The sequence below is a fragment of the Prinia subflava genome, chromosome 12 (assembly GCF_021018805.1).
Source record: "Prinia subflava isolate CZ2003 ecotype Zambia chromosome 12, Cam_Psub_1.2, whole genome shotgun sequence".
Taxonomy (NCBI): Eukaryota; Metazoa; Chordata; class Aves; order Passeriformes; family Cisticolidae; genus Prinia; species Prinia subflava.
The window spans coordinates 1657928-1680892 of NC_086258.1; the positions used below are offsets into that span (position 1 = coordinate 1657928).

General features: G+C 49.7%; 1 protein-coding gene across 3 annotated transcripts in view; it reads left to right on the forward strand.

The window, feature by feature from the left end:
• The first annotated feature begins 135 nt into the window (after window positions 1–135).
• Window positions 136–22965, forward strand: part of NSMF (NMDA receptor synaptonuclear signaling and neuronal migration factor) — a 45854-nt gene continuing 23024 nt past the window's right edge. Inside the window, exons 1-3 of one of the 3 annotated variants that reach the window (XM_063410143.1) lie at window positions 138–417; window positions 9274–9335; window positions 20446–20922. In XM_063410143.1, the coding sequence (XP_063266213.1) occupies window positions 311–417; window positions 9274–9335; window positions 20446–20922 (646 nt within the window). In that variant the 5' untranslated portion in view covers window positions 138–310. Of the gene's footprint in view, window positions 418–9273; window positions 9336–20445; window positions 20923–22965 lie in introns of all 3 variants that reach the window. The other 2 variants (XM_063410144.1, XM_063410145.1) reach the window with 2 other exon arrangements.

Here is a 22965-nt window from a genome sequence, read left to right on the forward strand (position 1 = left end):
CATGCGGGGGTCCCGCCGCCCCGCGCGGGCCCTGAGGCGGGGCCGGCGCCCCCTCCCCGGCCATGATGTCAGGCGGGCGGAGGAGGTGCCGCTGGCCAAATATAGCGGCGCTTCCTGGGCGGCGGGGCGGGCTTGTCCCTCCTTGTCTCCGTCCCTCCCTCCTGCCGCAGTCAATGGGGCGGCAGCGGCCGCGGCGGAGCGCAGCACGGGCCGGGGCCGCGGGCCGGGGGCCGGCATGGCGGGGCGCTGAGGCGGCGCGGCGGCGAGGGGCGGCGGCGCGCCCCGGCATGGGCAGCCGCGGGGCCCGGCGATGAGCGCTCCCCCGGCCGCGACCCCCCGCGCGAATATGGGCACAGCCGTGTCCAAAAGGAAGACGCTCAGGAACGAGGCCATGTCGTCCGTGGCGGCCAAAGTGAGGTGGGTGCCGGGGGCGCGGCGGGCGGTGCCTCGGGGGGCCCCCGCGGTGCCGGGACCCTGCTCGCCCCCGGCCGCCTCAGGGGTCGTGCCGGGCTGGGGGGAGCCCCGAGACCCTCGGGACGAGCCGAGGCACCGGTGCAGGCACGACCCGGGTTTTGTCCCCCAGGGCCATCCCGGGGCTGGGGAATAGCAGCTGCCGGCGCGTCCCTCTCGCCGGCTGCCCCGATCCTCCCAAAGCAGCCGCACGCTTGCTGGTGGCAGCGGGGGCCGTGCTGCCCCTGCACCCCGCGGACCCTCAGCCGCTGGAGAGGTGACTTGTCTCCAGAGGCGTCCCCGCCGCCGGCCCGGGCACAGCAGCCGCAGGGGTCAGTTTGCGGGGTTTGGCAAAGAGCGTGTCAGAAGTGGATTTGTCAGGGATGGATCTTTCTAATCCTGGGGAATTCGGAAGCGCGGTCTGTTTGCCCGATGGTTTCTCCTCGGCTGAAATGCCGTGTGCGTGTCCGAGGGCAAAGTCAGCAGCCTCCTTCAGGGGGTCTCACCCCTTTGAATGGAAAAACTGCTCTGTGAAAATCTGCACCCACCCCACGTCTGCCCTCCCCAGCAGTGTCCCAAGCCACTACATGGACCGGTTAAGGGATTTGGATTCTGTATTGTGCCTGTTCTGGTTTTATGTTGCTTGTACTACAGTGTAGCATTTCTCTCACTGCCTGGTCCCAGTGCTTTTCAGTATCAAACATGGGAGATCCGAGAAAATATATTTGCTGCTTAATGGTACTTAGGTTTAAAAAGCTGTCAAAGATGAGCTTTGCCTTAGTGACCCTTCCCAGATGGAAGGACCCTTCTCCCACGCTGCAGTGCAAGTGTCACGACAGTCATCTGGTGACTATTTGGGGGCATTGGCGCAGCTTTTTAGCTGCTCCTTAGGCACAGCTGTGCCAGGGGGTAGGTCTATCACTGTCTCTGCTTCAGCTAGCCTGGCTCTTTGCTGCTGGGGAAAAATTGGGAGAAATTAAACTTTTCAGCTGCCTTATATAACACCTTCTTTTTGTTGTTAGACTAAATTGCATTAGAATAACCTGGAGTTGTGTGTAGGGCTCAATCCGTGTTGCTGAGAAATCTCAGTCACCTCTCTCTGTAACTCAGCATTACGGCATCTCTGCTGTGCTGGGAGGAAAGAGAAGTCTTATGGCTTGAAGTGAAGAGATGCAAAGCTGTCTGTATCTTGCCATCTGTTTGAGTTGTAAAGAAATCCATCCTTCAAACTCCAGAGTATCTTGAGGGACAGGTCTCCAGACAGAGCCTGCAACTTTTCCCCACGTTTTGTTGCACCCTGTCCGTAACCAGTAATGAAAACATTAATGCTTTCCATGGCATTCAGAGATTTGGAAGTGGGATTCCTTGTGGTGATGTCAGCCAGGTGCATATACAGAAATGACATGCTGTGATGGGGTTCTGGGAGTGGGATTAGGCAGTCACACAAACAACACACTCAGTAATTGGTAGGGTTTCATATGGTAGTGTGGGTGTTTGGGAGCGACTAATGTGTTTTGAACGTAATGACTTGTTAGCCTACACCAGGGCTGGCAAATGCTGCTCAGGTTCTCTCAACTGTGTGGAGTCCAGGAGGTGCCTCAGGGTTCTGGTTTACTCCATACCTGCTGTGACTGCAGGTGGGGGTTTGTGGGAGCTCTGTGATGTCTCTGTGTGTGTGTGAATTAAGGTGGTTTGACCAGAAACGTTACGAGCGGATTTGGGCTGGGGGACATAATGCCCTTGAGGAGTGTCTGGTCACATGGAGCACGGCACAGGACAGGTGCTTTTATGTGGGTCCCTGTTGATGCCTGTGCTAGAAATTCCTGATCCAAAAATCATTTGAGGAGGTCAGTGAACTTGCCGAGGGGCTTCCTTGCAGAGCCTCTTTGCATGGAGAAGATGCTGGTGGTGACAGGTGCTGTCCATGTGTCTCCATCCTGCCGCTCCAGGTGCGGCTCAGTCCCTGCTCCCATGGGCTCTGCCACGCTTTGAATCCCTACAGTGGCAATGTCCCACCTGCTGGAAGGTTTCCTGGAGCACATCATACACAGCTCCTCTGCTCTGCCCTGGGTGCTCCTCCATGTATCTCCTGCGTCCTTATATACAGCAGGGACTCTGTAGGACACTGGATAAGGCTACAGAGACTGTTCTGTCCACTCCTTGAGGGCTGGGCACTTGGGTCACCTGTCTGGATAGCACTGCTGCAATGATCATGTGCCCTGTGGGTGTAGGCAGCTGGGGGATCCTGTTCTTGCCCTGGAGTTGCTTCTCTGCATCTTCTGGGCTCTGTCCTGTTCATTTTTCTCATGACTTCTCTTTGGAGAGAAAAATCAACTCCTGGAATTCCGCTGCAAGTCCAAGTGACCACGGTGTGTATTTCTTATGTGTGGCTGGAGTGCGTGTGCACACTTGACTGTTTTATTGAGCAAGGAGCAGGGCTTGTTAGCTGGTGTGAGTAATGGGAGCCAGGCAGGAGGTGCAGGCTCCCTAGATTGTTAAAATAAAATCTCTGCAGAGCAACTCAGGGGAGTCTCATGTCCCAGGAGCATTAATTAAGCTCCGTGCAGCTTATTGTGTGCTGGGTCTTTTAAGCAGCTTCTTACAAACTAAGGACACAATTGCTCTGTGCCAACGCTGTGGAGAGCACCCACGATGCTGCTGACTTTGGTCGCTGTGGTGGTCTTCTCCTGGGGTAGTTGCAGCGCCCTGTACACCCGAGAAGCGGCTGTGCTTGGTGCTGGTGCGCTGATTGCCTCAGAAGGGCTGGGATGCAAGGTCTCCCTGTCAGGAGGGATTGTTCCCTCCCTGTGTGTGCTTTTATTGCCCTGCAGCTCCTGGGCCCCAGCGCCGAAGGCAGGGCTGACGCAGTTGTCCTTGAGCGGTGACCTTGGTGCTGCCCCTCCACTGACAGCCTCTCCAGGGCCTGGCTGTGGCTGTCTGGCCTGTGCTCCTTGGCTTCCTTAGAACTTTTCCCAGGGTGCAGATGAACCAAAGCCCTTCAGAAATGGGATTTCGTTGCCCTTGCTGCCTTGACACCTACAGGAAAACACTGGCACCCCAAATGAGGCAATGAAACAGATGTTTTCCTGCAGCTCTGCTCTGTATTGTGCTGTTTTTTGGGAGAGCTTGATGGTGCAAGCAAACAGACATGAGGCTTTTGCTGGATGTTCCAGAACCATCTCTTCTTGCAGTCATTAGCACAGGAAATATCTGAGTTGAGAGTGTGGTTCATCTTGGCCAATTCCATGACCTTGGCGTCTAGTCAAGGAAAGCCCACAGAGGGGTAAGAATTTGGTCTCACTCCCTTTCTTCCTGCCTAGAGAGGGGTGCAGCATGGCTTTGAACACGGCATTAATTGCTGTGAAAGGGTAAATTTTTCATTGATGAAATGCAGAGGTAAGTGACCATGTACCTTATCTCAGGCTTCTTGCTGTGTGAGTGTTTTTTGGCTTGGCTTCAGGTTCTTCATGGAGTCTAGATTCTTCTTTTCTGCTTGTGAATTTTCTGATGAGCAGTATGAACTGTCTCTTTGCCTTTTTCTTTTAATTTCTGTGTGCTCTTCCTCTCTTCTCCTGTCCAAACTTTGTGATCATAAATTGCTCCAATACTGTGGGGTCTCTAAGACCCATTGGTGACATTCAATCTCCCTTTCCTGAGAGTGAAAATTTTAAAATAAAAAATTTCCAGCTACCATTTATCTACGTAGATATTTTAGAAAACTAATTTTTGTCAGGATATTGTTACTATTAGGCTTAAATAAAGTAGGTGTCAACAGTCTTTAATGAATGAGCTATTAACTGTGAATGTGCTGGAGGTGTTCCCTTCTCTGCTTGGTGACAAGAGCAGGATTGCTGCCGTAGGAGGACGTAGGTCCTGATGATGCAGGTCTCTCCTGTATGCCTGAGATGCAGCACTGTCAGATGCTGTCACAACAGATTCCTGCTGCAACTCCTCTGGGCATTACTTCTGAAGGAGCAGGAGAAGGTGGTGGGTGTTCATTATTTTTCCATGTAATACTCCTAAATAGTCCAGGTTTTGCTTAGCTTTCTGCTGTGCTCTAAATTGAGTTATCTGAGGTCTTTCCTGTATCTCTGAGTGTTTCAATCTGCATTTCTTCACCCCGTAAGTGTCAGTTTGGTGGATTAATTTATGTGCATCAGTTTCTCATAGCTACTCGTGTGCATCAAGGCCCCTTTTATCCCGTTGATGTGATTATTTCAGAGACATGAAGGCCATTCTGTGCTTATTACATTGTAATTGAGATCTTTGTTATTTGGCGGCTTTGCTCCTTCGAGCAAATCTCTGTCTAGACTGTCTGTGCTTCTTCACAGTTCTCTTCCAGACCTGAGTCCGTCTCTTGACATCTGTGGCACAGTGAGTACTGGAAAATGCCCCCAGAAGGGCAGCTGCCTTTGCTGCCTGTGTTGTGCTGCCCATCCCTGCTCCCTTCCCTGGAGCTGTTCTGATGGAACGCTGGAGGAAATGCTGGTGTTTGCTGAGGCTCGTCTGTGCTGGGTAGACTGAGCAGCACAGTGTGCTAGAGCCCTGGTCCCTGCTTGATGTCCTTCTGTTAAATCAAGCTGTGCTGACTCTGTGACATGCAGGTCTGGTCTGCCACTAAAACGAAAACTTCTCTCCAGATGAGTCAGGGCTAAACTTGTCCTGTTATCAGCTGATCACCTCTCAGTGCTACCTGCTCATTTGTATGCAGCTTTTGCAGTGTCATACACTCAGGGTTATAGCTCACCGGCCCGTGGAGCTGTAAGGCACCTTGTACTTCATCTCATTTATGTGAAACAAGTTTCCTTTTTCATCTCTTGCCAGTTCAATTATCCCAAGGTGTCTCCACTCAGAGCCCAGTTGAAGGGGTGTATGTCCAGTGCTGTCCAGTGGTGTGAGGGGACTTGAGCTCCATTGGCACCGATCATGGAGGGCAGAGCTGAGCTGGGAGAAAAGTCTGATTGTGTGCCTTGAGGTAATAAAAGAGAGGGAAAAGAATGGGATGAACAGAACAGCTACCATCTGTTTGAATTTTGCTCTGGCTTTATTTTGATCAAGCTGATGGATAGCCAAGGAAAGTGGAAAAATGGCACAATAATGATCCAGGCAAGTGCTGGTGAACTGGGATGGCTGTGAGGGCAGGGAAGGAATGCAAAAGGCTTGGCAAGGGGCACGTAGCCATAAGGAGCAAGTGTGGCCATCAGAGTCCCCTTGGCAAAGGGCATGTGCAGACATCTGTGGGAGATCTGTTGAGGCATGGCCAAGGAGAAGCCGATGGCACTCAGAAAGCAGGAATGTAGAAGGGAACCACTGCGATAATAGGCAGAATAATTACTGTGAAGTTTCTGGTGTAATTGGCTGGAAACCCCCTGTTGCACTCTGTGCTGTGCAGGCAGCATTGCCATGTCTACTGGGGCTGGGGAGCTGTGCACACGTGTCCACGTTTGTTTGCTCTTTGTGTTGGCCTGAAGGGTCTGAAACCCATGGGGCAGAACGGCCAGGGCAGAACTGCAGGTTCACTCTGGGCATGGTGCAATGCTTTTGAGCAGCTCTGTGCTCCTTGACTGTGCTTCTGACCTGCACGAGAGCTCTGGGTATGACCTGTTCTCTGGGTGTGACCTGTTCTCTGGGAGCTCTGGCGCCTGGGATTGTACCCTTTTCCCTCCTCTGCTCGGGGAAAACAGAGTGGGAGGTTAGAGACACTGCAGCATCTTCCAGCCTGGGCTCTTACTGAGTGATACTGTTTTCATCATGGGATAAGATGGGCTGGAGGGCAGCAGTGCTTCTCTGGCTCTGTCTTAGCCAGTTTTCAGTTGTGATCTTAGGAATTGCTTTGTACTGGTGTTTTGAGCCCGTGGTTTGCAAGCTAAAGGTGAAGCATTGGTTCAGATTTTCAGACAGACAAAACAGCTTCAGGCATTGGCGAAGAGATGAATGGAGACAGTGACAGATGAATTTGGAGCTCATGGAACTTCTGAACTAGTTACAGACTATAATCAGATTTCAGCATTTTTTGTGTAAATCACCATGTTCTCTCACTGATAATTTACCTGAGAACTTGCTTGCTGTTATTTTTTCCACATGGAATGACTGCTGATGCAAAAGAGAAGTGTCAAAGTTTTCCCAAGGGTCTAAGTGCATGCCCTGTTTGTGAATGGTGTCGGTGAGGCTTTGCAAGGACAGACATTTCCATGGGAAGCCTTGGTGTCCCAGAAGTTTTGGTGGAAGAGATCCTGGAATCTCATGCCCAGCCAGGTTATTAAAGCTGTACTATTGCTGGTGGTTGTGGTAGATAAGGACAGGCGCCGCGGAAGATTTCGGGATGTAACGGAAAGGCAGCTGGGACTCTTCCTCCCCCTCATCCACAGAGATAAACAAAAAGCCCCTCTGAAGTATGCGACCCCTCCTAACTCCAGTAGTTTTCATTCCCTTACTAACTCTAACTAAACCCACCGTCCCTTTGTGACGTAGCGAAACCCCTTCGAGTATTTAACTCCAAGATGCAAAGTAATAAACGCCATTTTGACCATCCACCATATTAGTGTCATTTGTCTATGACCCGAGCGGCTGGGGTGAGGCCGAGCCACCGTGCTGTCCTTTGAGACCAGGTCACCTTGCCTTCTAACTGAAGGCAACAATCTGATGCCGAAACCTGGGAGGAATCAGCTGTGGCTTTGGCTGAGTTTTAACTGCCTCTGAGACGGAATACAGGAGCAGCTCAGGAATTCTGTTGCAGCTGAGTAGCCTGATGTTAAAATCATAGAATTTTTTAGGTTGGAGAAAACCTCCAAGGTCAATGAGTCCAACTGCAAACCAAACCTTGCTGCATCTACCACTAAACCATGTCCCAGATGCCAAATCCATACTTCCAGGGAGGTTGACTCAACCTCTTCCCTGAAGCAGCCACACTCCAGTTCTCAACTTTGTATTTGTGTGTTGCTCCGGGATCAAGTCCTGCTTTTTGCCCGGACAGAAAGGCTGAGGGTGCCAGGAACACCCATGAGATGCTTGTCCTCCTGGATGGGTGAACCACAATGGTCATCCTTTTGCTCTTCACAGTGGGGCTGTGGGCTGACTGTAGAGCTCCCCATGTGACAGAGCCTCCTTGTGACCATCTCTGGGGGTGTTAGGCACTGAGGAGGACAGTTTGGACAGCTGCCACCACAAGCCAGTGTCTAAAGGTACAGCCTGGGCCTGGACATGTAAGAATCTGAAACCTCAGCATTGTCTGTTAGTCTGTAAAGAGGCAGAAGCTTAAACCTTTCTTCTTGCGCAGCTCCAGCTGTGCTGCTCTAAAGCATTTTGCATTTGACTGTGCTGAAATTTAGTCCCAGGGAGATTAAATTACTCTTTCTTCATCGTTCATATTGATCCTGTGTTGCTGGCTGTGGATGACAAATGGACTTCCCACTCCTTCCAGCCCGAGTCACTCTGTGAAGTGCACTGGAGCCTTGTTAACATTTTCTCCTTTGGGAGGTGGTGCATAAAAGCAGTGGGGAAGATCCTGGCTACACGAGTTTTGATATGCAAAGCAGACAGTGTTTTTGGAGGTCAAAGCCATTTTCCACTTAGCTATTGAATGGCCATTATTGAATAGCCATTTTGCAGCAGCTTGAACTGGAGAGGTTGTTCTGAGCACCTCTGAAGGAGGATGACAGTGGATGTGATGCCTCGCTATGGAGAGTCTTCCCTGTTACAGCAAGTCTGGTCTTTCCCCAGGAGATGCTGATGTGCTTGAGGGCTGAGGGTGCCCAGCTCTGGGTTTCTTGGCTTGGCTTGACAAGGGGATGAGTGGCTGTTTCACCTCCCTCTTTGCCAGTCTCTACCCTAGGCTGCCCAATGGCTGCTTGGCCCCATTGGGATGCTGCAGACCTTGGAGAGATTGTTCTACAAACCTGGGGAAAACCTGGTTCTAGTATTGGCTCTCTTGAGTCATAGGGTACAGAAGAGCAATTAGGACATTACAAATGCCCTGCCAGTTGGAGTCTGGAGGTTACTGTATTGCATGCCTTGAACAAGGATTCCTTTCCGGTGTGGGTTGCAAGCAGAAAACTTTTCCCTGGTTGGAATATTCATAGGTTTGCTCTGTTATGTGGGCCTGGATGTGTGATAAGGGTTGAGCTCGCCCTGCTTGCTTGATTCTTAATATATATTCCAGTAAAATCTTGGTCATCCACAGGACTGGAATCCATCAGAGAAGCAGGAACTGCTTTTGTGGGAGGTTGTGGGTGTCTTTCAAACAAGCTTGTCAAGTAATCCAAATACTGACATAGCTGGGGCTTGAAAATTTAGGGTTCAGGTAGGTAAAATGGGCATTAGCATCCATATCTGAGCTGTGATGACTCCCAAGTGGGAGCTTTCAGGACCTGTAGCAGCCTGGAGTAGTGGTTGGCTGTGGGGTGGAGACGCCTCCTTCTGGGGCTGCCAGGAAGGGCTTAACTCAGGGGGGCTGGAGGTAATGAGCCAGTTCCTGTGTGCATCAAAGATTTAATGCAGGTGCATTTCGATTCTGTTTTTTCATTTTTGTAATGAAAAAAGAAGAGAGAAGCTAAAGCCTAAACTAGTCCTGGACTTCTAGTCCAGCACTGTTTCCCCCTTTGGCCAGAGGAGCACTGAGGTTCCACCAGAAGCACTGGAATCCTGGTGTGTAATGAGGAAGCCTCACTGCTCTGGCAGTGTTATTTCTATGGGTGTCACCTGAGGCTGAGGGAATGGCAGCTGCAGGAGCACAGCAGTCTGTTGGTGTTGAACTTTTCCTTGACCTTTAAGCATCACAAATCTCTCTCTTTCTCTCCCTGGCTGCCTTCTGATGATGGGACACAGAGCGGCGAGGGCTTTTGGAGAATACCTTTCACAAAACCATCCTGAAGGCAGAAACGGCTCAGGTAAGAGAACTGATGTGCCTTGGTTATGCCCATGTGTGCCTGCACCTATGGTTAATACCCTTAGAATGAAAGTGCATTTATTTATCTGTCATAAACAGAGTGAGATCTCAGCAGCAGATAGGCAGGAGGAGTTGCTCCAAGGAGAAAAGGCAGTTTGGTGACCCAAGGCTTGGGTGGGCTGTGGGGCTGAGTTCAGTTAGGGGATGAGTGCCCTGTCATAAATTTACCCTGCAGCTGATGTCCTTAGGAGAAGTTGCAGCTGGGAAGTGACAGCACTGCACAAGGCTTCTGCACTGCTTTGTGACTCCTAGGTCTTGCTTTCACTGCGGTATAAAAAACAGGTGAGTTATATTCCATTCATAGGTGTGAAACCTTGGTGGCAGAGGTGACATCTGGATTTATTCCCAGTGTTTGCTTCAACAGGGGCTAAACTGAGATTTGCCTAGATGAGGGCACTACATGTGCTGCTGGCTAATATATTAGTATTTTCCAGGTAGATATTGTCCCCATCATCTTATCATGAGTTCTGCTTGATGGGCAGGACAGTGCAAGATAAACTCACCTGACTTCTAACAGGGCTGTGTCTTCTCTGTGACAAAAGAAAATATTATGCCAGCAATAAATTCATTGCAAAACCTACAGAAAATCCTGTAGAATCCACAGAAACTCTGTGTGAACAAGTAACAAATTGTTCTGTGCTGTTGAACTGTTGTGCAGGAAAAAAGTTATTAAATGGAATGTAATGTAGTGTGATGCTATTATTTTAGGTAAGCTGTGTGTGTTTAAGCCTGTACAGGAGATTCCTCTTGCTGTAAGAGCAGACAGTCTTTGGCAGCCAGCTGAGTCCTTTCCTTTTTTCTTCAGTCTGTTCTAATGACCTTCAAGTTGTCCTTGGCTGAATTGTGCTGATGTTGTGAATGGAAAGGCTCTAAGACAATGTACTGAAGTTTTCTTGGTTTCTTTTCATGAGTAACTCCAGTGACACTTTACTTACAATATTTGGCCTAAGAGCAGCACGTGGAGGTAGGAAGGGAAGGGGAGAGAAAGGCTGGGGTTTGGTGCAGCTGAGTTGAGGTGTCTGTGGGGCAGCAGGAAGGGAGGGCTGCGCAGGCTGTGCAGAGACAGGCTGGCAGGAGCTTCCCAGAATGGCAAAACCTTAATTTTTTTGTTCCTCCCGTTGTGGCCGTTTCTGCAGGTGCTTCTGTCACCTGGAGTCCTGCCAGTCTTTTTTGCAGCCCCCACACCCCAGTTTCCAACAGGGAGAAGTGTTGGCTTCTGCTCACTTTGTAGTGCCCTTGTAGTACCTGTGGTGTCATGTTGGGGCCAGGCAGAGAATCTCTGATGGAGACAAGAGGAAACTGCAGATGTGTTGAGGTGCCCGAGGACTGGGCAGTCATGGCTGGATCCAGGAGTGGGAGCCTCTCTGATGTGCACTTCAGAAGCTGCTGTTTAACACAAGCTGTTGTGGTGCTCCTGATTGCTCTGACTGTAGGTGAGGAGAGCATGGAAAGGGAGCTGCTGTGACTCCTGGATCATGTGCCACAGGCAGGCTCCCCAGAGCAGCATTTCAGCCCTGTCCGTGCTTGTGACACCCACAAGCTCACACACAAGCCTTTTCACCCACTGCCCTTGGTGTTTCAACCTTGAGATTGTTTTTGGATCCAGGAGAATAATAGTTGTCACAGGCAAGAATCAAAAAGTGAGAGATACTCTTGGAAATAGCACAATTCTTATGGGATCCTTAAGTATTCACTTGGAAAGAAATAAAATTCCCTAGAAATTACTCTAAATTCAGAGGAAGAGGGGAGGGAAAAAAAGAATTGTCATTTTTAAGTCATCTTTTGAAATTCTGCAATGTATAACTTAACACAGTCTGTAACACTTCTTTATAAATAACCCCAGTAGGAAGGTTGCTATCCAATAAAAATGCTGCGAGTAGAAATTTTGGCTCCTTTTAGTTCATCCCAGCAGCCTGATCACAGGGAAGTCACGTCTTTCCTTCCTGCAGAAATTCCATCTCAGGATCACTTGTGCAGGCTCTGGAGGCTTCACCTTTGGCTGGGCAGGGTGCTGGAGCTGCAGCACGAGCTGTCACCCAGTGACCCAGGGAAGCAAGGGAGGGGGCTGTGCTGGAGGAGTTGAAGGCACAGCACAGATCCAGAGGGACCTGAATCGGCTCCAGCGCCTCAGAGAACAGGCAGAGGATTGTGAGCAGGGAGGAGCTGTGCAAAGACCACCTGCAGCCACTGGGTGAAGGCCCACTTGCATGTGTTGGTCCTGAAAGCTCAGTGCTCCAGAGAATGGAGTCCTCAGTGCCTGTATGTGTCTGTCAACTCTGAGCTTTCATCTTGAGTGTTGTACCTGGTGGGACAAGCCCGTTTCTGCTGTCCAAACCCCAGCTGTGCCCCCAGGTGCTCCCCGCACTGCCAGCAGACTGAGCTGGGATGGAAGTTCTGGCCTAAATGTGACTGGAAGGAGGCAGGCCTTGATTCAGTCCAGAAAAAAATGGTTTAAGAAGTGTTTGAAGTCACTGATGAATGCAGTGAGGGAAAAGAGATGTGGATTTTGAGGAGCAGGAAGGTGGTGGAGTCATCAGTGGGACAATGAAGGCGTAAATGGAGGAGGGAAGGGCAGGATCCTCCTTTTCTGCACCCAAGAGCTAGAACCCTTCTCTCTCCCTGTGCAGGGCAGTCCTCATGCAGAAAGTGAGGCAGGTGTGAATCTTTGAGTGGTCAATTCTTTGCTGGTTTATCTGCTGGTTCAGCTCCTTGTTGCAGAGGGGAGAAGCTCTGACATCCCCAGCAACCCCAGGAGATCCATGGAGATGTGGAGGGAGGTGCCAGGTGTGCAGACACTGGCCCAACTTGCTCCACTTCTGCTGCACTTTGTTCTCTGAGGATTGTCCATTTTAGTTCACCTATTGTATCTTTTTAGTCCCTTGACTCCAAGGAAAGGAGAAGATATAATGGCTTTTGCAACCCTCATAACTTCCCATTCCACAGCTGATCAAAGAGCTGCTTCTCAGTCATAACTTCTATTTGTGGTGGCTCCTCTGGAGAGCTTGTGTGTTTATGTGTGGCAGAATGTCTTGGAGAAAGTGGGGAGTGGTAATGAAGAGCTGCAGAGGGATTGTAGATCAGCAGGCCAGGCCAGCTGCCTCGTCCAAGGGCTGAGTTATGTGCAGGCCGTGTTTACCTTCTGTTTTCAGTAAAAGTGCAGTGTGTTCCTGCTCTGCTTGCTTTGCTGGGGCAGGGTGTGTGGAGTTGCACAGCTGCACGAGGTAGAGAGGCTTGCAGGTGTTGCAGATTGTACCTGGAGAGAAGGAAGATGAAGGGTAGCGTTTGTTGGTTACAACTTCTGATTCTTCCTGTTGGGAGGCACAAGAACTTCATGGCTCAGAAATGTTGTGTGACTATTCCTGTGTAACTCTCCAGTGTCTTATTCTGGAAAAGGATTTTTCCAGGTGACTGGGACAGTGCATTTACCTCTCCTCTTTCTCAGAGGTTATGTCAGAGATGATGACAATACAGAGTTTTCTTCCCTTTGGTTCACTTTTGGAACAGGGCAGTTGCCTGGTGATGGGGTATGAATGCAGAGGATGGAGGGGTTGTCCCTTTGGGATCACTCAGATTTTTTTCCCCTGATCTTTAAACTATTTTGAGGAATTAGAAGGGGAGGGTTGGACTCTGCTGCAGTGACAGGATACAGATGTGTTGAGGGAGCTGGTGCCAGGGTGGTGATGCATCCCGTGCTCTCTTCCTGCCTCTGTTAATTGCTGGCTTATTCATGCAGGCTGAAGGTCTGGGAAGGTTCCCACAAAGAGCACTCTGCCACGTTCAGCATTCACTCCGCTCCAAGGCTATGGCCAGAGTCTTTGCTGACTTTTGTAGCTTTCTGGTACCTTTTGATGTAGAAGTGGATGTCCTTTGGGATGGACTTAGAAGAAAGATGCAGAAAGGGATTAAAATGTTGTGAGAGGGAAGTATAAAAAGGCTGCAGAGAACAAAGCATAGGAAAAGTAATCACCCAGTGTCACAGAGCTCATGGAATTTTGGGCATTCTCCAGCTTAGGTGTCAGAGACCCCACACTGAGATAATGCATTTGATTTTATCTCCATGTTCTGGAACTGTGGGAGGAAAAGGTACCAGGGCATGGGGCAGTGACATTGAAAAGGACAGCAAGCAGAGCCTTTGAGAAATTTCCTGCTGTCTGGGGAAGCAGGGATTCATCCTGATGAGCTGGGATTCAGACACAGGGATTGGCAGGGAGCTGTGGGGTTTTTTTCCTGTTACTTTTTCCATCTGTTTTGCTCAGTGGGGTTATTGGGAGGGCAGCTGCTGCTGCTGGAGTGGGGGGCTGTAGGATGCAGCACTGGGCTGCCTGCTGTGACAGGCTGCCCTGGGCAAGCTGTGTAGGAAAGGCTCTGGAAGCAAGAGAGAGGAAGAGATCAAATATAAGGTATTCTTGGTGCTGCAGAGGTGATGGGTCTTGGGCAGGAGCTGCCTAGCAGGCCTTGAGCCAAATTCTCCATGGCTCCCGCTGAACCAGCATGGCTACTAGTTTGCATCAGGACAAAACAAAGGGGCAGTTACCTGAAACTGGAAAGCTCAAAAAATGTCATCTTTATATCTTTCCTTTGTTTCTTGTAGGATGTTTCAGTCATCAATGTGAGTATGTAAGGAGAAGAGGGCCCCTGTGAGCTTCCGCAAGCCAAGTGGCAGTGGGGAAGGGTGGCAGGAGCAAAACCATGTTTGTGCCAGTGCTGGATGTGGAGCCACCACTGGATCAGTCACTTGTGTTTGAAGCCTGGGCTTTGGCTGTGAGTGTGGAGGGAGCAGCCAGGCACAGAGGAGCTTCCTGATGCTGCCAGAAACAGGTGTGGGGTTAGAGGAACCCCAGGTGAGGCTTCACAGGTGCTTCAGGCTGAGTAACCTGTGAGCTGAGCTTTCTGTGCTACCAGCAAGTACAGCTGCAGCTGTGCAGTGCTCTGAGAGGAACAATTTTGTGGGTTTAGATTGTGGAGCTGCCAGTCCAGCCTGATTCAGAGTAAGCTCCATGTTGGCCTTTGTCTCTAAAGGATGTTTGTCCTGTCCCCAGGGTAGACCCAGCAGTGCAGCTGGTCCTGCTCTCAGTGTATCCCTGTGCTGATGAGGTAGATGGAGCCTTTTTGGGAAGAGCCCATGCTCTGGAGGGAGTTGTAGGTGGCCTGAACTCAGAGCAGGGATGTGAAATCTCACCTCTGAGGGCTTCGGGCTGCTTCCAGCATCAGCCAGTGCAAGGATGGTGTGGGTGTATCCTGAAACTTGCTGTGGAATATGCTGTTGGTTTATAAAGGGAACAAAGACTTAGGTCACGGTGTTGCCATGGAGATGCTGAGGCCGGTGATGGAGCTGCCACTTGCTCCTTTGGGTCGTGTCTCACAGTAGCAATTTCATCTATTCACATTAATGTTACAGGCCAGACTAAAAGGTCACTCACCTTTGAGACGCCAGGTCAATGCTATCTTGAGTTTGTTTGTTTTCGAAGCCCATTTGAGCAGGGAAGACTAATTGGAACCATTTTGTCAAAGTTAGGTGACCTTCTGGTTTCTCAGAGCAGCTCCCTTCCAGAAGCAGCCTTTGCCTGTTGCCTGTGGCTTTGCAAGGAGGCGTGTGACATTCTCTCCTCGGGAGCAGTGGGGTCAGGTGCCCAGTAAAGTCATGGTGAGGCTGGGCCAGCCTCAGGTGACCCACAGTGAACACTGTGCAGGTCCTTGTGCACAGCTCAAAAAAGACAAGGAGCTGCTGGAGAGGGTGATGAGGGGTCTGGAGCATCTCTCGCATGAGGAGAGACTGCAGGAGCTGGGTGTGGTTAGTCTGGAGCAGAGGAGTCTCAGAGAGGATCTGGTTAGTGCACATAAATATCTCCAAGGGGTGTCAGAGAATGGTGCCAGCCTCTGTTCAGTGGTTCCAGTGACAGGACAGGGAGCAATGGCCAGAAACTGAAACACAAGAAGTTCCACCTCAGCATGAGGAAGGTAAAAAGAGCTCTGGATCAGGGAGGGTGTGGAGTCTCCCTCTCTGGAGACATTCCAAACCCACCTGGACATGTTCCTGTGTCACCTGCTTCAGGTGACCCTTCCTTGGCAGGGGTGTGGGCTGGATGATCTCCAGAGATCCCTTCCAACCCCAGCTATTCTGTGATTCTGTCTACTCACTTGGCTCTGAAGCTACTGCATGGCTGAAATGCCACTGTGACCTTTTTTTTATTGTTGTATCTCCCACTTTGATCTCTCTGCCTCATGCTTCAGTAACTTGAACAAAATTCCCATTTTTTCCCATGACTATTTCTTGATCACATTTCAGCCCTGAGCCCAGTGAGGTGGCTGCCTGTCCTGTGCCGGGGCTCACGTTGGTGGGAGAACAGAGCTGGCATGGGGAGGAGCTCTGCATTACATCTCTGAGAGGGAGCAGAGGAGAGCAGGACCTTCCAGCACACCTGAGGGGCAGTGATGGGCATGTGGGAGGTCTTGGAATTGAGATTGCAAGAGAAACTTGTCAGCTGTGCTGTTTCAATGGTTGTTGTAGGTTTTGCAGCGCCCTTGGCTCTGGCCAGAGCACCTCTCTTCTCCCCTCAATGAGGGAATCACTTGTAGTCCTCTTGGTGCAAGGTAAAAACATCATTAATTCATTCCTACTTCTGTGAGCAAGGCCATGTACACCCCAAAACTTTCCATTCATCTTCAGTGACTACAGCAGTTCTTTGATTTAAAGTTGGAACATAATTGTCATAAACATCAAGTCCAGAGAGTTCCAGCTGAGGAGGAACAGGGAAGAAAGACCTGTCTCTGAATTTTTTTTTTCCTTAGATGACAGATGTTCTATTAATAGAGTTTATCTGGATTCCCCTTTGCCACTTTGCCTCTGACGCTGCAGCGGAGGCTTTAAATCTAAGGTGCTTTAATCATCAGTTTAGCTGCTAAATACAGGAATAAATTTTGAGCTGCTGTCTGTGCCTTGTGGCTATATTCTGCCTTGATTTATAAACTTCTCATCCCACAGGGTCGCAAGGCAGTCTGCAGCAGATAGGAGTTAGGCTCCACAGTTGTGGATGGGCATCAGTCAGCTGGGGCTGATCCCAGTGTGTTCCCTGCTCTGGAGAAATGTGGTGGCAGTGAAAGGAAAATGTGCAAGTCCTTTCTCAGTTCCCTAAGTCAGAGTGAGCGCTCAAGCTAGAGTTACTGAATGAGAAAGGAATTATTGTAAGTATCTAATACTAATAAATGCCTAATTATCAGGAAACTATGTGTACTGAGAATGTGGGTTGTTTTTTTCCCAAGACACTGCAAGTTGCCCAGCATAGATGATCACTGCTGTCAGTCTTTGGTCATGCATGTGCCCTGTGTTGGGCAGTGCTGCATGGAAGGTGAAGAAAGAAATGTCAGGAGCAAGTGAAGCCAAAAAGACAAAAAGATGTGTGTTCAAATAGATAACGAGGGGGGTAAGAAGTGGTTTGGCCCTCAGGACTGGATGTCAAACCCTGCTGGACTTGGCCCAGGTAGGCAGGGAAATGATGGAAATACCACCTGGATGTTTCTGGTAGCAATGGACACACGATCTACAGATCAAGCACGCTGGTCTTCTACCCTTCGTTTTTCTGCTCAGTCTCTCATGCACAGTAAATCCATGCAGAGCAAGAATCGAGGTGAAAAGAACCTGAGGAACCTGATTCATCTGGTCCTAAGTATCTTTGCAGCTGTGTGAGACACAGGTTTAGCTGCTGAGGGCAGGTGTGGGAGCAGAGTCGTTCCCAGGGCAGCTCAGTTGGCGTGGCTGGAGAGGAGGGAGCTGTGCCAGGCTGCCCAGTCACGCTGCCCGGGGCTGCCGTGGCAGGTGCATGGAGCAGCTGGCAGTGGGAGAGGTGGCAAGAGTGATGTGAAAATGGAAAGAAGGGAGCAGCAGCTCGAGGGGAGGGTGTTAACAGCAGCCTGCTGCAGCTGACTCCAGAAGGCAGCTCCAGTCATTGCTGAGCTCCCATTCGTGTCCCTTGGTTCTCCTCACCCAACATCCCTGTGCCTCAGCTCTAATCCAGCACTGATTTCTGGACCAGCCTGACTTCTTTCCTAGCAGAAGCAAACTATTAGCCTCAAATGTCATTGTGGCAACAGGTGCAGTGCTTTGGCACCTGAATCCTGTTCACTGCAAGCACAGACCAGGGTCACTGGTCACATCTTGGGGCTGCTGGCATGTGTGACCTCGTGTATGTGTATGTGAATGCACAGACTCCTGAAATGGTGTGGATTCTGTTCTGCGGGCCAATAATTCATTATGATGGATGTTTGAATCTCTATTCCTTCCACAGTATTATTTTTCTGTAAAAAAATTCTTTATTAACGACTAGTCTTGAATAAAGCTTTGTATTCCCTTTGCATATGAAGTTGCTTCTCCCGTGTGTAATTACTGAAGGTGCTAAATTGAATGAAAATGAAGAATTATCCAATTGTTTTACAAAAAGAAAGCACATTGGTGTGCTGGCAGCCCTTTGTAGTGTAGATCATGAAAACTCCTACGTAAGTACAAGTGAAAACACCTTGAGGAGGAGACCAGTAAGGTCGGAAGAAAGAGTTATCCTCACATTTTGCATGCTAGATCAGGTAGGTAGTTTATGTCAAATATACCTGGTCAGTCATGCCAGGAATTCAGTGGAAAATTGAGTCTTATGTAAAACCAGTCATGGCCCCCTGAAATGTCTGTAAATTTTATGGAGCTGAATAGACCTCAGTGCTTATAAAACAGAGACTGGTATTGATCTCTTTGCTCTTGTGATCATCAGCATTTTCAGGCCTATTATGCATTGGGGACTTTATTTTTCCATTTAGCCACAGGTCCCAGGGCTCAGGAATTCCTGGATCTCTGAATTCCAGAGCTGTCAGTGTGTGAGTGAGGGTGACACTCCTGTGTGTTCCCTCTGAGGGGGCTGTGCATCTTCCATACAAGTATCAGTTTCAGGAGGAACAGGGGCAGCTGTCAGCCACGATTTTGTGGTGTCTTAAGAAATCTGTAGCGTCACTGTGCCCACACAGATTAGTAAATTTGACAAGTTGAGACGAGTACTTAGAGCTGGCCTTTGTTTTTAATTTTAAAAATGGTTTGTTTGGCACTATTAGCAAGCACAGATCTTGGCAGATCTTAGGGAGTCGTTTGGTGGTGTTTTCCCAAGACATGCCCACTCTAGAGCACAGTTAATCCTGGAGCTGGGGAGGATCTGAGCTGCTGGAGAGCAGATGCAGGGGACCTGCTGTCCCTTGACGGGTGACACGTGTTTTGAGAGACTCTGGGGCCTGTGACCACTCTCTGCACTGTTCTGTGACCCTGTGCCCTGCAGGTGGGTACAGACTTTGGGATGACAGCCTGTGGAGCACCTTCTTCCACTGGAATGGCCCCTGTTCTCCATCAGGCTCCTCCTGGAGCAGGTGCAGATGTCCACACTGACCATGGGGCAAAGTAGAGCCCTGCTAGCCTTTGACATTACATGGGCAGTATCTGAGGGGCACTACCCCTCACTACACCTGGACATGGATTTTTGACTTCATCAAAAGAAAATAGCATCAGCTGGAGGTTTAAAAGGCACAGCTCTTTCTTCAGGACTCCTACAGTGTCTCCTCCTGGCCAGCTCCAGTATCCGGAGACGGAGAGGAGACAAATGAAAGGAAACCTGACTTGTGTCAGCCTGAACAGCCCTGACAGTCACTTCTTGAGCAGAGTGGCCAGAGACCGATTTATTTCCTAGTGGTGCTAGAGGAAGTTGTATCTCAGAAAAATGAGACAAGGGTGACACCCTGTACTGGTACCAGCTCAGTTCTGATGGCAAACAGAGCAGGGGAGGAGGCCCTGGGCCATGTGAGCATGTTCCAGGATGGATTTCAGATTCAAAAGCTGTCTGTGTACCAAGTCAGACTGGGAGAGCTCCTCTCAGAGGGGCACAGGAGCACTTCAAAGGCAGCGGAATGTGGCAGCAGTGAAAGGTCTGTGTTACCACCACTCTTGCCCAGAAGTTGTTCTCCTCTTCCTCCTTCACTTCATGGCCTGTTGCAAGGTCGCAAGCCTTCAAATTGTGGACAAGTTCTTCCAGGTCGTGACTCAGTAGCTAAAGTAATTGTGTTTCTTAAATATCTACGGAAGTAAAGGCCTGGGTTTACTTTCTGCCTCTGTTTTAAGTGCTTCTGTCTGTGCTGGACACTAATGATTTCATTTTTGGGGTAGAAGTCATATAAATAATGCATTCCCTGCTGAGCCTTTTTGCCAGTCCCTGAGCTGCTTCCCATGTGAAGGGAAGTGTAAGAGGTAATTAACAGCCACTTGAAAAAGGATTAGCAGGTGGGTGGGAGCTACTGTTGGGTTCATGCATGGAATTGCCATGGAAATGCTGAGATTTCCTGGCACTTCATCCAGTGTGTGGGCTCCAAAGATAGTTGCACTCATGGGCCTCTCTCCTTTGGATCTTGCTACCCTGCAAAGGGAGCAGCTGTGTTTTCTTACAGGGCAGCTCCCACAGGCCGAGCCGTGGCCATCTGTGAGGCCAGGGCGTGCCGGGAGCGAGGTGCTGTGCTGCAGATGTCAGCTGAAGTCTTGCTGCATTTCTTTCATGTCAAACCACCTGGCAGAATATCAGGAGGAAAAAAAATAACAAACCCAAACCTTGTTGTTTTGTCCCTTTGCCAGTGTTCTGAAAGAACTTAATGCGCTAAACACTCAAGAGTTTGGCACTTGGAGAAGGTGGTGCTGGTCCTTGTCCTGCAGACTGTGACCAGCTCCATATCCCTCATGCAGCTGAACCAGGGCCATCTTGCATGGCAGCATTTTCAGGCTGTGCAATGAGACCTGCGTTTGCTTATAGAGTTGTTGGGTGGCCACACATGCTTAAAATATTGAATCTCTCTGTGAGAAGTATCTCTCATTTCAGTGCCTGCTCTGGAGGTTTAGAAGCTGGCAATGGACACACGTTCATCTGGAACAGTTCCTGCAGGGCCCTCCTGTATGTGTCTCCCCTACACAGCAGTAGCAAAGAGCCTCCTGGATTTGCCAGTGTCTGTGGGGCTTTGCTTTAAGGAACATGTGCCTTTTGTTTCAGATCACCTGCTCGCAGACTCCTACATCGGGCAGGAGGACTCCCCTGAGATGCAGCAGGTGGCGCAGAACAAGCGCAGGCTCTCGGTCATCTCGGACGGCAAATTCGAGAGGAGCTTCACCGAGGAGCAGGCGGAGAAGATGCCGAGCGAGGGCCCGAAGCCACGAGTCTACACCATCTCCGGAGAGAGGCCGATGCTGTCGGAGCACGAGAACGACAGCATGGAACTGGTGGTGATGAAGGGGGCTGCCCATGACGAGTGTCACCACGGGCACCACGCGCACGGCGCCGGCGGCTCGCACGGCACCCGGCACTGCAAGGCCTGGCCGGGCGGCCGCCAGGGCTCCAAGGAGTGCCCCAACTGCACCAGGCTGGCTGCCCCTTCCCAGCAGTCCATTGAGCTGGAGCAGCACCCACCTGGAGAGGCTGGGTGGCACAGGAAAAGGCTGGAGAGGATGTACAGTGTCGATCGAGTGTCTGGTAAGTGAGTGCTCACAGAAGGTGACACCCATCTCAAGCCATGCCAGGGTTTTGATCCTGGGCCCTTCTGGTATTGTGGGGCAGCATTCCTGGAAAAGGATTGTCAAAGGAGGAGTTTGCAATAAGCTGAGTGTCCTGGTTTAGGACAAATTAGGGGAAAAAAATCTCTACAACTCCCTCCCCCACCACCGAGTTCGGGAGGAATTTCCTCAGAGGAAAAGTGGAAAAAACTTGTTTATTAAGAAACAACAAAAAAACACTCCACAACACAAGAAAAACAGTCCGAGATGACAACAAATGTTTTCACCAGTCCAAGAGAGGGTGAGCAGTCTCTGCTGGGGAGGTGCCAAAGCTTCTCTCAGGTGCAGACTCCGGGGGGGCATCCCTTGATGTTCCCGAATCAGGGCCCGAAGCAGGTCCGATGTCTTCAGGGAAGGGGAGGAAGGAAAGAAGGGGAAAAACAAAAGCAGAAAAATGGCAAAAAGCAAGCAAAAAGCAAGAGAGCAAAGCCAGCAAAGTGAGCCTAAGCTAGCAGCAAGCAAGCCAAAAGTAAGCAGCCGGGGGAGGGGCCCGACTATAGACAAAACAAACTGAGAACATGGGAGCAGAAACACAGGATTGGGATACAAAGCATGAAAATGTCCTGTCACCCCAGGACACTGAGCTCAGCTGGAGGCCAGCTCATCCTAGCTCCCAGTCATGCTGATGCTCCTTTCCTGACTCCTTCATGATGCTCCTTTCATGACTCCTTCATGCAGCTCAGTGAGCTCCTTGTCTGTGGAAGAAGAGCAAAAGATGAAGGACTGTCAAAGCCTTGCATCCTGCTCATCCCAGAGGCAGTTCAGAGCAGGATCCTCTCTTTGCTTCTTCCTGGGCAGGAGAAATCTTTGTGCTCAGGTTATGGTGTTCTGCACTTTGTTGTGTTCCCAAAATTCTTGTTTGCAGGGCTGGAAGCCACTCATGTAGTACCACCTCATGGGCTTCCCACAAATACAGGCAAATAACATAGTGTTGGACTTTCTTTCCACCTTGCTTCCCTGCTCAGTGTTCTCAGGGAATAGAGATTGTAGTTATTCCATTACATTAAACAGAAAAATATAACTGTCATTAAAAACTGAATGATTAATCAAATATATGTCACAGTCTGTGTGCTTTGAATTACAAAGCACATGATGTTCAGTCCATCTTTGCCTGTATGTGGCTGGCAAAGATTCTGGCCTAATTTGTCTGATTTTTTTTTTCTGTAAACACACACCAAGGCATTTAGGGCAGAGAGTCTGGCCAGGAAAAGTCAGGGTTTTCTTCTTGTAAAGAAACTGTGTATAAGGGCTGTGGAGATCAAACTGTTCAGCATTCCTGGGGGTTCATAGTTTTCTGGTAAATAATGCAGTGATATTTACTACAGGTAAAATCACTGAAAGTTTGGGTCCTGGGCCATATTTTCATGCCTAGGTACCTGATACTATGTTCCTACATTGTAGAATATATGGCCTAAACTGAAGAACAGTAATGAGATGATAGCTGATTATGGAATATGTGGAAAAACTGCAGCCCTCTGAAATCTTGATTTTAAGCATTGTTCTTCTATTCCCTGGGACTTCTTGGGCTTCACATCAGACACTGCATGTGCCCCATACCAGCTCCTGTGAAGAAAATGAACTTTATCCCAGCCCAAAGCAGCACATCTGGACAAATAAAATTGCACTTTGCACTGTGGGACTGAAGGAAGTTACTTGATACAGAAGCAAGGGAAAGCTCCACATCATAAATGGAGGGGTTTAACTCCTCATAGCTGGAGCTGTGTTTGCTGGAAAACGTATGCTGGCAATTCCTGCAGGGAGATGCTGTTGCTGGGCCTTGGAATTCAGTATCTGTTTTCAAGCAGGCAGCCATTTTCATTGGGGGCAGTCACCAATGTGGAGTGGAGATTTGTCTTTCTGAAAATGTATCAGAGTAGTTGCGTAAATGTGAACAAAGTGGCAGTGCAGGACCTGTGGATGCCCCCATGGCATTCCATGTTTCAGCAGCTCCCATGGGTGTTCA